Source organism: Camelina sativa, chromosome 17 (assembly GCF_000633955.1).
Source record: "Camelina sativa cultivar DH55 chromosome 17, Cs, whole genome shotgun sequence".
In the NCBI taxonomy this organism is placed as follows: Eukaryota; Viridiplantae; Streptophyta; class Magnoliopsida; order Brassicales; family Brassicaceae; genus Camelina; species Camelina sativa.
Window position 1 is genome coordinate 2,660,583 of NC_025701.1, and position 12,211 is coordinate 2,672,793.

The 12,211-nt window shown below is 38.1% G+C and overlaps 5 protein-coding genes across 5 annotated transcripts in view; 2 read left to right on the forward strand and 3 right to left on the reverse strand.

The window, feature by feature from the left end:
• Positions 1 to 1,874, reverse strand: part of LOC104754827 — a 2,814-nt gene extending 940 nt beyond the window's left edge. Inside the window, exons 1-5 of the mRNA XM_010477109.2 lie at positions 1,775 to 1,874; positions 987 to 1,472; positions 771 to 910; positions 520 to 671; positions 375 to 421 (exon numbers count right to left, since the gene is read on the reverse strand). Coding sequence (XP_010475411.1) covers positions 375 to 421; positions 520 to 671; positions 771 to 910; positions 987 to 1,446 — 799 coding nt within the window. The 5' untranslated portion in view covers positions 1,447 to 1,472; positions 1,775 to 1,874. The remainder of the gene's footprint in view (positions 1 to 374; positions 422 to 519; positions 672 to 770; positions 911 to 986; positions 1,473 to 1,774) is intronic.
• Positions 2,963 to 4,592, forward strand: LOC104754828 (anaphase-promoting complex subunit 5-like). Its single transcript, XM_019238740.1, has 4 exons — positions 2,963 to 3,310; positions 3,526 to 3,685; positions 3,766 to 3,888; positions 4,348 to 4,592. Exons 1-3 carry the CDS (start codon positions 3,140 to 3,142, stop codon positions 3,885 to 3,887), a joined length of 453 nt encoding a protein of 150 aa, XP_019094285.1. The 5' UTR covers positions 2,963 to 3,139; the 3' UTR covers position 3,888; positions 4,348 to 4,592.
• On the forward strand, positions 4,141 to 5,762 carry LOC109125260 (4-hydroxyphenylpyruvate dioxygenase-like). Its single transcript, XM_019238827.1, has 3 exons — positions 4,141 to 4,206; positions 4,348 to 4,491; positions 4,584 to 5,762. Exons 1-3 carry the CDS (start codon positions 4,141 to 4,143, stop codon positions 5,760 to 5,762), a joined length of 1,389 nt encoding a protein of 462 aa, XP_019094372.1.
• On the reverse strand, positions 7,368 to 8,480 carry LOC104754833. Its single transcript, XM_019239405.1, has 3 exons — positions 8,226 to 8,480; positions 7,789 to 7,897; positions 7,368 to 7,698 (listed from the first exon to the last, which is right to left on the reverse strand). The coding sequence occupies exons 1-3, from the start codon at positions 8,422 to 8,424 to the stop codon at positions 7,695 to 7,697; spliced, it is 312 nt and encodes a 103-aa protein (XP_019094950.1). The 5' UTR covers positions 8,425 to 8,480; the 3' UTR covers positions 7,368 to 7,694.
• LOC104754832 (pentatricopeptide repeat-containing protein At1g06710, mitochondrial-like) overlaps positions 10,104 to 12,211 on the reverse strand; it is a 4,969-nt gene continuing 2,861 nt past the window's right edge. The window contains exons 2-5 of the mRNA XM_010477112.2: positions 11,125 to 12,068; positions 10,731 to 10,913; positions 10,535 to 10,632; positions 10,104 to 10,260 (exon numbers count right to left, since the gene is read on the reverse strand). Of these exons, the coding sequence (XP_010475414.1) occupies positions 10,869 to 10,913; positions 11,125 to 12,068 (989 nt within the window). The 3' untranslated portion in view covers positions 10,104 to 10,260; positions 10,535 to 10,632; positions 10,731 to 10,868. The remainder of the gene's footprint in view (positions 10,261 to 10,534; positions 10,633 to 10,730; positions 10,914 to 11,124; positions 12,069 to 12,211) is intronic.

Consider the following 12,211-nt stretch of genomic DNA (forward strand, 5'->3'; position numbering starts at 1 on the left):
TAAGTGAACCCAACTCTTGCCGACGAGACTTAAACAATAAGTTACATAATAGAACAAGCCGGCAAGAAGTAGAACAAACCATTCACAGTTTCACACCAAACCAAAATGAGTCAGAGAAGAACAACACCAAGGGACATGTACTCTTCATTTTCACGTCCTACCCTTCTTGTAGTTACTTACTTTCGGTAGTAACTACTCTTCCTTGTCGTTAGTTACTTTCGGTAGTAAGCCTAAGGCTACTCTACGCTTCTTGTAGTTACTTTCGGTAGTAAGCCTCCCCTTCTTGTAGTTACTTTCGGTAGTCTGCTTGTAGTTACTTTCGGTAGTAAGCCTACTCTTCTTGTAGTTACTTTCGGTAGTCTTCTTGTAGTTACTTTCGGTAGTAAGCCTACTCTTCTTGTGGTTACTTTCGGTAGTAAGCCTACAATGTTTTAGTTTACATCAAGAAATCAAAAGATTAGAAATCTCAACGTTTTCAGATAGATATTAAAACAGGGCTTTTGGCTGCTTTTCACTCACCCTAATTGTAGCATTGTCCGGGAAAAAAGACCTCGACTTTTACTCAATATTGTCCTGCGCACTATGCTTTTAGGAGCCTCCACGCCAGAGTCAGATTTCGAGTGTGATTTCGAGTGAGAGTCAAAGGTGGCATATGTATTCCAGCGGGAAAACTGCTTGAATCATCAAGTGGACATGGGGGATTAGTAAGAGTTTGCTTGAGTCAAAAAGTAGTTAGACCATGAAAAAACTCAGCTAGGATGCTTAATTACCAATTGTTTATGTTGCTGAGTAGAAAGATGGGTGAGAAAATTTTCAAAGCCGTAGCCACGAAGACCATGGCACACATCGCAATCCCAAAAGGAAGGTTTACCGGTTTCACCGCACTTTGCCCCCTCGAGTACCCCTGGATCTGTGGGAATAATTAGCAGCTAGTTCAGCAACATAATCCAATCAGAATTGAACAAGCCAAAGACGCACAAACTCACCTGCCAGAAGCAAGTTATCTTCCCAGAGGCACTTTTGTTCTTGAGAATTACGTGCAAACAGTAAACTAGTGTAGTGTCCCTTCTTACGTAACTTTTCAACATCCGTATAGTAGAATGGCTGAAAGCAGTTTGGTGGAGCGGATAGGAACATCATATTATCGGGGGCTGGAACAGTACCATTTTTGACAATGAATAGACTCATAGCGTCTCTGGGAGTGCAGCCCACGTTCTTAAAAGTGATCCCAGTAGAATAGAGGGATTCAAGGATGTCAAGGGGGACCTCTGTTAGTACGCCAATGGCAATGATGGTGACAGGACCACTGTAGCCTAACTTCCTCAAATTCCGTTTGATACTCGGACCCACACGACGAGCATCATAGCCTTCGGGGACCGGAAACCTCTTTATGTCCCAATATAAAGATACTGGGGCCGCAGCTGCCTCCTTCGCAGGCTTCTCCATTATTCAAGAATCGATATTGCAAAACCCTAAAAACAAAAAACAAAAAATCAAAACCGGGTCTTCAATCTAGAACGGGAATCAATCAAACATCATATTAAGCGTTCGGATAGATAGATCATAGATTGAGACGGTTAAAGGGCCGATATAGATAGAGAGGAACACGGCCGCAACCGTTTCGATCGCAAATACAACTTTTCAAACCGTTTCGATCGCAAATACAACTTTTCAAATACTTGTGTGGAAATATATAACTTGTAGGGTTCTACCTACGCAATTAATCGATGAATTTTCTAAGAAACATGAGATTAAGGAGCGAGAATTAATTTACCTGAGAGATATTATAAGCAGCAGATCTGGGTTTGGTTGGATCTCGATATCGACTAGACTAGGGTTTCGAAATCCCTGATCGAAAGAGAAGATAAGTTACAATTGCCGCAGCCAAAAATATATATATGGTTGAAAATGGGCTTCGCTTTAATGGGCTTACAGTTTGTATGTCGGCCTTTACCGTTCACCAATCCTAGTGTAATTTTAGTTTCAATCAATACAATAAAACTATGTCTCCAGCATCTCACAACTCAGCTTGACTGACACCTCAATAAAATATTCAATGAACGAAAACATTTCAAATAATACAATTCATCATACATTATATCAACTTATAATAAGTCTACTTTATTCCATATCATTTTTTTCCTAAAACTTTATCTCATTTTATTGGGCTTATTTTAAAATAAGTGGACTTTAAATTATCCAAAAAAAAAAAATGAAAATAATGCAATGTATTATTGTTCTCTCTCCGATGGGAATCACGATCTATGATTCTAATGAAAAAGTGTAATCTTGAGGGGAAGTGGGAACCTAATCAATCTCAGGAACTAAATTTGTTGTTTTGAACTCTATTCATCTCTTATAAATTTTCTTGGCGATAGGTTAAACTTTTCAAGAAGAATATTTTCAGTTTATTTAGTTCTGAATTGTACTGCCATCTTATATTGTTTAGGTTAGCAACTTGGATCGCTATCAAATTTTCAGAATTGATGAACTGGTTATCGAAATTGTATGTCCTGGTTTTTTGTTTTGTTTGGATTATATTCTTGGTGAGTTGTTTCCTCTAGTTTTTCCTGATTCGTTCGACAAAAATTAATAACAATGTTGTTTGTCTATTTTACTTAAAATTATTTGATTAAAATAATGATAAAATGTTAGCGATAAATATAGGAAAAAACAGATAAGAAATTTTAATAATTTTGCTACTTGATATCAAACCACTTGCACTAAATTATGATTTCAAGAAAAATCAAATTATATTTTTGTATTAAATAGAAATTCGAAAACAACCTACAGTTATCTTTTAAAGTTATTTTTTTTTTTGTATGTTGGCAACACTCCTCGGGTGGTAGGACTGTGTCTGAGTTTTTTGCCTGACCATTTAATTATTAAATCATTTTACGAATTAAATTCCGCTCTCGTTTTGTAAACTAGCAAAGTTTTAAATTCCGGTCAGTACGATTCGATCCCTTACCGACTTGAAATAACCGGTTCTTAAAGTTTGTGAAAAGGCGTGAGATTCTTTTTTTCTTTTCCCGGTTCAAAATTTCAAAATAAATCCTCAAAATAAAGTGCCCTAATCCCGGCTGCTCGTCGGAGGAAATATCCGGCGAGAGAGTGAGTGTTTAAGCGACGGAGAGAGATGGCCGGATTAACGAGAACAGCCGGTGCTTTTGCGGTAACTCCACACAAGATCTCCGTTTGCATTCTCCTGCAGATATACGCTCCGTCGGCTCAGATGTCTCTCCCTTTCCCTTTCTCTTCCGTTTCTCAGCACAACCGTCTCGGCCTCTACTTGCTCTCTCTCACTAAGGTTTCACTCCTCTTATTCTCCCTTTTAATTGCATTGTCTTATAGGTTTTGAGGTTTAATTCAGAGTTTCCTTGCCCGTCTCCTATACTCGAAGCTATGCTGTTGTGTCGAGTTTCGTATGTAGCTTTATCCGCTTATTTTAGTAGACGGAGTGTGGATTTTGTGTGTTAACAAAATGTTATTTTCCCTGACGAGATTGAGATATTCATGCTCCAGTCTTGCGATGATATATTTGAGCCGAAGCTGGAAGAGCTTATTAATCAGCTGAGGGATGTTGGTGAAGAGATGGATGCGTGGCTTACTGACCATTTAACCAATAGATTCTCTTCTTTGGCTTCACCTGATGACCTATCGAATTTCTTTAATGACATGCGAGGTTAGCTGCTTAAACTGTTTTATTTTCTTCTTTCCCTCATCATGTTTGCATCTTATGAGTTATCATTTCTTTGCTTGTAGGAATACTTGGGAGCCCTGATTCAGGAGTTGTGCAAGACGATCAGATTATTTTGGATCCCAACAGCAACTTGGGAATGTTTGTTCGTCGTTGCATTTTGGCATTTAACCTCTTATCGTTCTGAGGTATTGTGCTTTTTACGTTTTTGTTAAGTTTGTTTAATCTTCAAACTGGTTAGTATAACTATTGTTCAAAATGATGTTTAGTCTGACGTTTTGCTTGAAGGACTCGGATTTTAGATATGTATGTGACGTTTGCTTGTTTTTTGACCCATTAAGATAGAGTAGTTTTCCAGGCTAGATTTAAAGTGTAGACCTACTTATAGCGGTAATGGCAAAACTCTGACAGATCTGGGTTAAGTATAATTTCTAGCGGCAATGTTCAGAATGAATATAGCGAACCTCTTGTATGTTCTTCCTTTTCCTAGGTTTGGACACCCAATTGTAATGTCAAAAATAAAGTCAGAATCTGTCATACAGCACCAGACACTTGTAATTTTCCGTCTTCATTCTTTACCTTGCAGAAACACATAAATAAATGTTTGAAAGAACTGTCCATTTCATTGATATGTGAATCCCGTGCAGGGAGTTTGTCATCTTTTTTCAAGCATTGAAGATTATTGCAAAGAAGCTCATTCAAGCTCTGTTCAGTTTGATGCATCTAAGAATGATCTGGAATCATTAACACATTATGGTCAGATGGATATGGAGATTTATGCCATTGATAAAGCAACCGAAGAACTAGAGATTCAGAAAAAAAATTAGTAGAAGCGTCCCTTTTCACCTTCATACGCCTGAAGCAATATTCAAAGTGATAGAAGGTATCACTTCTGGTAATCCCGTACTTTTGCACCAACGTTGCTCGTCGCTTCTCATGGGGTCTCGGGATGAGATTCTCCGCCAAATCCGATCTATCCACCGGGAACATGGTTCACGCCTCTTACCTACTCACCTCCGGCGACCTCAGATTCCTTTTCACTGCTCCTTACTCTCCGTCTCTCACCGCCGGAGAAATTAAACCGACCGCTACAGCTTCCATCCCAAGCTTCGATCACGTCTCTTCCCGCTCCTTCTTCTCTTCGCATGGTCTCGGCGTAAGAGCTGTTGCGATTGAAGTAGAAGACGCTGAGTCAGCTTTCTCCGTAAGTGTCTCTAACGGCGCTATTCCTTCGTCGCCTCCTATGGTCCTCGATGGAGGAGCCGTTACGATCGCTGAGGTTAAACTATACGGCGATGTCGTTCTCAGATATGTCAGTTACAAAGAGGATAAATCCGAATTCTTGCCAGGATTTGAGCCTGTGGAGGATACGTCGTCGTTTCCAGTGGATTACGGTTTACGGCGGCTTGACCACGCCGTGGGAAACGTTCCAGAGCTTGGTCCAGCTTTGACTTACATTGCAGGGTTCACTGGCTTTCACCAATTCGCTGAGTTCACAGCAGACGATGTTGGAACAGCAGAGAGCGGTTTAAACTCAGCTGTGCTAGCTAGCAATGATGAAATGGTTCTTCTACCGATTAACGAGCCGGTTCACGGGACCAAGAGGAAGAGTCAGATTCAGACTTATCTGGAACACAACGAAGGAGCAGGGCTACAGCATCTGGCTTTAATGAGTGAAGACATATTCAGGACTCTGAGAGAGATNGCTGAGTCAGCTTTCTCCGTAAGTGTCTCTAACGGCGCTATTCCTTCGTCGCCTCCTATGGTCCTCGATGGAGGAGCCGTTACGATCGCTGAGGTTAAACTATACGGCGATGTCGTTCTCAGATATGTCAGTTACAAAGAGGATAAATCCGAATTCTTGCCAGGATTTGAGCCTGTGGAGGATACGTCGTCGTTTCCAGTGGATTACGGTTTACGGCGGCTTGACCACGCCGTGGGAAACGTTCCAGAGCTTGGTCCAGCTTTGACTTACATTGCAGGGTTCACTGGCTTTCACCAATTCGCTGAGTTCACAGCAGACGATGTTGGAACAGCAGAGAGCGGTTTAAACTCACGATAGTTATGTAATTTATATGATAATTTAGGATTTTTTTTCCTGTAACTAGACTAATATTTTTTTGTATATGTATTAACGGGTTGAATCTAAAAATAGGACCCGAAAATTAAGGATGATGACTCGGTGGCGATCAAACTTCTTAAAACACACAACCAGACCAAATTATGGAAAATACAAACTATTATAGACCAAATTATGGAAAATACAAACTTACGAATTTCGCAATCATGAACATGAATATCTGGTTCGTTGTAGAGTTTCCGGTATGTTCTCCACCCAATTTTCTCACTGTCCGTTGAATCTGACACTACCATCTTCATCCATAACTCTCCCCCCCTATAACCTTCCCTACTCAATATAGCTTCCATGGTTGGCCGTATACGTGATACATCGAAATCTCGTGGGAGTCGTGCGTTTTCGTAATCCCACCAGCACTTCACTTTTCTTTTTCCTCTTCTCCTCCTCCTCTCAGCTTGTTGCCTCTTCGTGTCAGTCAAATCTCTCAATTTCTCCAACAACTCTCTCCTCCTCTCCCTTTCCTCCGCCGGATCATCCTCTCTCTGTCTCTTCATATTCCTGATTCGCCGCATCTTCAGGAGATTTAGGGATCGCCGTATCTTAGGGTTTTAGTTAACTGAGATCGGGGTTTTTGTTTTTTCCTTACAGATTTTAAAACTAATAAAATCAAATATCCAAAAAAAATAAAAATATATTACTAATTTAAAATTGGACCATTCAAAAGCATGTGCTTAAAATAGTAATTTACCAGTGTTTCATGTATATATTCTTACATACAAAAGATATGTATATCTAATTACATTAATAAATTACTGAGCATTAGTATAATTTTTTTTTTTCTTGTCTGCCTTTTTCGTTTAATTAAATTACACAATTTCATTAAAATCATTTATTAGCCAAATCCTAACAGTTTCTCTAATAACAGTCACAACACCTACATAATGTTATTTTGTTACATTTACAGACATATTCTGCATATCTGAATCCAAAACTCAAATCATACCTACAAATTAGTCCTGGACGTTCGGGTATTTGGTTTGGTTCCAGATATTATGGATATAGGAATTTAGGATTCATTCGGTTAATTTACTATTTCGGTCTGGGTTTGGTTCGATTTCGATTATTTTCAGTTCGGTTCTAGATATCCGAAACAGTGTAATATATATTTTAAAAAAAATATTATTTAAATAAAATTTGATTATAGTTTAACAAATATATTTAAAAACTGCCAAATATTTAGTTTATTTAAAATATTTTGGTATTTTAGTCTAAATACATAAGGTTTTTTAGTTTAATTTTTATTACCTTATATTGGTTAACAGATATTTAAGTATCAAAAATTTGACGTGGTGCAGTGGCCACATCACCAGTTCGATTCTCGGCAAACACATATTTTTTAATATAAATTCGGTGTGATTCGGATAACCGAATGAATATCGGTTCGGTTCGGTTTATTTACCCATGACTAATACAAATCTAAACTTTGATGTGACATGAAAATAAAAAAACTACCCAAAATTAAAACCGAATCATTTGGTTCAAAAAGCATTTGATAATCTAAGGAGTATTCAAGCGTTAAGAGTATTTCCAAAATTTTGGGATTTTTAGAGAAAATTGTGATAAAATAATTCAGAAGTTGAGGAAAAAAGCAACACAGCAGCAGTGAACAAACATGAAAACAAAACTTAAAGTATCATTACACAGACTTGGTAGGAATCTCTGGTCTGGAGCAACAAAAAAAAAAAAAAAAAAACTCAAGGCAAGGTAATTAAGAAATTAATCATGGCTTCTTTTTATCTTCTTCACAATATCTCTCACGTCTCTCCTCTCTCCTCCGTTTCTTATTTATTTCCTCGTTCTTAGCTTTCTTCCCTTCATACACTTCCTTCTTCTTCTGCGCCGTTCCTTTTTTCTTCTTCATCTGCACAATTATTGTTTTACATCAAGTCAGACAAAGATCAATCTTTTTTTTTTTTAATGCATGATGATACTGATAGCTTCTAAACATTACCTTGTGCTGTTCAAGTAGCTTAAATTGCTGGATGGCTTTATGAGCTTTTCTTTCTTCCTAATGTCAGCTTGGCTAACTTTATCCTCTCCAATTGGCTGTTCAGTTTTAGCTACAGCATGGGCGATAATGGGAAAATCAAGCTTCTGGTTAGTTTTTGTGAACAACCAGAATATATGTAAATAGGGATTTTAATTTTTACACATATGCATAAACGTGAGATAATGGGCTACACATGCCAATTTAGTAAGGTTATGTTCTGTATCTGTTCGATGCCAAAGTGATAATTAAGTTCCTTGTCCACAAAGGAGGAAAGACAATGCAAACATGGTAAGTTTATTGAGTTACTTTTACCTAGCAAACAAAGAGGCCAACATTTCGAAGAAAACAACCAAACCAAACCAAACCAAGTAAACAGTATGAGAGAGAAGCTTAATTACCATTTTCCTCACACGATTTGTCAGCCTCGGATCTTCCAGAAGTAACAGATGATGTCATTGCCTCGTTTGATGGTAATTCAGAATGGCTAGTCATGAAACTACTATTATCACCGTTAACTAATGTTGTGGAGTCATTGACTGTGTTTGGAAGACAAACAGATCTTAGTGCATCCAGTTTACATGTTGATAGCGTCTCCATCCGATCGACACAATGATAGGATCTCTGGTCTTTAGTACTTTCTTATGCCACCTATGTCTCTTCAACCGGGTCTATGTACAAGGATACACATAATACAATAAGAATCGTTCCAATAAAAAAATCATGTTCAACTACCTTTATATAAGAAAAATATCATCTTACAGCTCATTTGGACTTTCTTTTTGGTCAGAAGAATAAAAAATTTGTAGCCTTACCTGCATATATCGAGCATTGTCCTCGCCGTAACCAATTACCTCCAACCAGAATTGGATGACAAGGATCAAAGAATTCAACCATCTCATAAGGAACTTTGTGAATCTCCAGCCTCAAGTATGTTCCAGTCCGGAATCCTTCTAACTTCATTCGAGTTTCCTCGTCAAGATCATCGAGTTCTTCCTTATTCCTCTGTTTTGTAATTTCAAGCTCTTCCTTCAACTGCAAAGCAAACAGACTGAGTTTAAAACAGTCGATAAGATACCTTAGCTGCCTTCAGCAAAATTTACTTACTTTATCAAAGTATCCTGGTTCCTTGGCTTGACTAAGCGGATTGTTCCCATCACCTTTATCATTGTCATCCTCCTCAAACTCGGATTTATTGCTTGTACAAAAAAGTTAAGGTTGAACCAAAAGTAACTTGTCAAAGTGCAAACTGAAACAGTAGCATAAAACCTAATATGACATATAACACATGCAGAGAAAGAATATCAAAACAACAGCAACCATCAAACTCCCTGACCAAGAATGATATACGAACTTAGTGACCCATTTGCTTAACTAAGCTAGAAATTTTCAACATATTTTCAAGTAAGTTGTTTCAGAGAATAATAAACACAGACAGCAGTAGATACCTTTGTTGGCCTAACACAGATGAAAGACGGCAAATGATGCCATTCGGGTAAAAAGGATATTCGGCATCAAACCTTGCTCGGCGAGCCAGCTTTTTTAGCTTACGCTCAACGACTTCAGCATCTTCATCTTCATTTTCAGATGCATCTGATTCCATGTCCTCATGGCTTTTATGCTCGTCTCCCGTCTCAAGATCCTCAAAATCACCATAAAGTTCATCATCTTCTCCCTCAATGGCAGTACCTGAATTTTTGTCTCTCAGAGCAGCTTTTGACCAATCACCCGTCGTAAATCGATCACGAATGCTCTCACAGATGTCTTTCTCTTTCCAATTCTTTAGGTAACCATAATTCAGAAATTTAGAACAATCCTCTGAGTTGACATATCCCACATCCCATCCACCACCTAAATTCTGGATTTATATGGATAAAAAAATGATTGAGACATTCCCAAGAACAAGAAAAGATGACCAAATATTGTATGGACTTGAGATGACAAACCTTGCTTTGTTCTCCTTTTGGCTTAAAGAATTCTTCCTCATCACTTTCTTCATCATCACTAGTGTCATGGTTCTCATTTATCAAGGGAGTAGCTAATGATCCCGATGCTCCATACACAATGTCCATCAAGTTGGGGTTCTTCTTTCTGGCATTCTCCTTCAAGGGTGCTTTCCATTGTGATATGTTACCAAAGTCTGACAGACCATGAATGGTCAATGTTTAGGAACAAACGAAATCTCAAATGACAAAAGACAATGTACTTTCTCAAGAAAATCTAATGCCCATGACATCATCAATACGCAAGTAAATTTAATCGTAGAAATAACATACCATCTATTTGATAATCCCCTGGCGAATCAGAAGCAGAGTCATCTCCACCATCTTCAACTTCATTTTCGTCCAATTCAATATCATCTGCTTCCTCAGAGTTATATTCATCTAAGTCCAATTCAGCATCGTCTGCTTCCTCAAAATCATCTTCATCTGAGTCCTGCGTCACATACAGCCAGACATGGGGACAACCATTTAATTTTGAAAATATAATCAGTCGACATCAAGTAGATACTGCTTCCCAAAATCTTTTTCACTACAGGGATCCCACTAGAATTGCGATTGACCTAACCTACTTCAATGTTTCACCATTTCTTTCCAAATTGTTACATAAACTAATGAAAATGAGCAAATTCACACACTAACTCTTATTTTCATAGTCACCAGTATCACCCAACTGAAGATATGACTGCAATAGTAAATAGAAGTATTACAAAGCTTTAATGCAGTTGTAGAGTGTTTAAAGGAGGCCATTCAACTCTACTGAGAGTCATTAGAAGTATACATTTACACATCATGCTCAAAGCAGAACCTGCGTACATAAAACATATGCATGTCTCTAATTCAAAGGAAAAAGACATATTTTAAAGTAATTTTTGAAGCTATGTCATCTAAAACCAATGGACTTACAAAGAAGTTTGGTCCAACAATTCATTGCGCTTCATGCATTATCCATAGCTTCCAACCTTCGAAATTCCAGGGTTTGACTAGGAGGCTCGATATTAGGATGAACCAACTAGCTGAGCAAATCAGAACTACACATTATGCCTAAGTCCCATCAGATGTTTTCTTTTCTTCTATCCACTGAATTTCCTGCATATTTGAGGAAATTTAGCATTGAAATACCAGAAACAAACACCAAGAACTACATAAAACAGTATAAACTAGCTTTTGATCCACTAGATAATTAGCTCTAATAAAATCTACATAGATTCAACTGAACAACGCAAAGAAATACAGCTTGACTAAAATTAACGATTACTGCACTTTTCAAACTCAGAAGAAAGAGTCAAAGAGGACAAACCATATGAGATATAAAATCTAGAAGCAAAAGTGCTTCATCGATCTTGCTGTTTCGGAAAAGTCCCTTGATAAGACTACAGAATGTTTGCATCTCCGGAATGACACCTTTCTTCGTCATTTCTGAGAACAACTGAAAAGCCTCGTCCACTTTATTAGCAAGGCAAAGGCTTTCAATCATCGAATTATATGTGCTACTGTAGTCAACCAAAGTGGCTGAAAATGTTGCAACCTCTTCAAGAAGCCTAAGAGCCATTTCCAGCCTTTGAGCTTTAATAAGATTATCAATTAAAAGCCTATATACAGAAAGAAAAGGGGCAGTTTCATCCTGGCCTATCTCATCAAGAAGCCCTATAGACTCTATGAATTCTTTATTGTATCCGTCAATGACTTTGCGATATCCGGCTGCGTGTGTAGGCCAATGTGTCTGTTTCATTTCTTCTAGAAGATGCTGGGCCACATCCAGCACACCATTTTTGCAACAATGATCTATCAAGACCCTATAAGTAACATAATTTGGAGCAACACCTTTGGAACCCATTCGCTCTAAGAGCTCAAGGCATGTGGCTATTTTACCAATCATTCCAAATCCATCAATCATCGCTGTATATGTCACAACATTAGGCTGACACCCTTTTTCTTCCATCATTAGCATAAGCTTATAGGCTTCATCAGTTTTACCAACCTTGCATAAGCCATCAATCATCTCAGTGTATATAACCACATTGGGCGCACAAGAATTCTCAAGCATCTTAGACAATACTTTTGAGGCTAAATCTTGGCGCTTCACTTTGAAATAACGATCAATCAGAGAACTGTAAGTATATAAGGTCGCAGGGAATCCATGCTCAGACATCTCAGTTTTCACTTCTTGTGCTTCGTCTAGTTTCCCAACCTTACAGAGTCCATCAATGAGAGCATCATATACAATCTCATTCGGTTCACAACCTTCCATAGACATAGCATCCAACAATTTACGAGCTTCTTCAACCCTATGCGACTTGCAGAAACCATCCAGTAAAGCTCCATATGTAACTACATTCGGCCTCTCGCTGTCATCATCATACTGCTTGAAGTACATATCTACATCT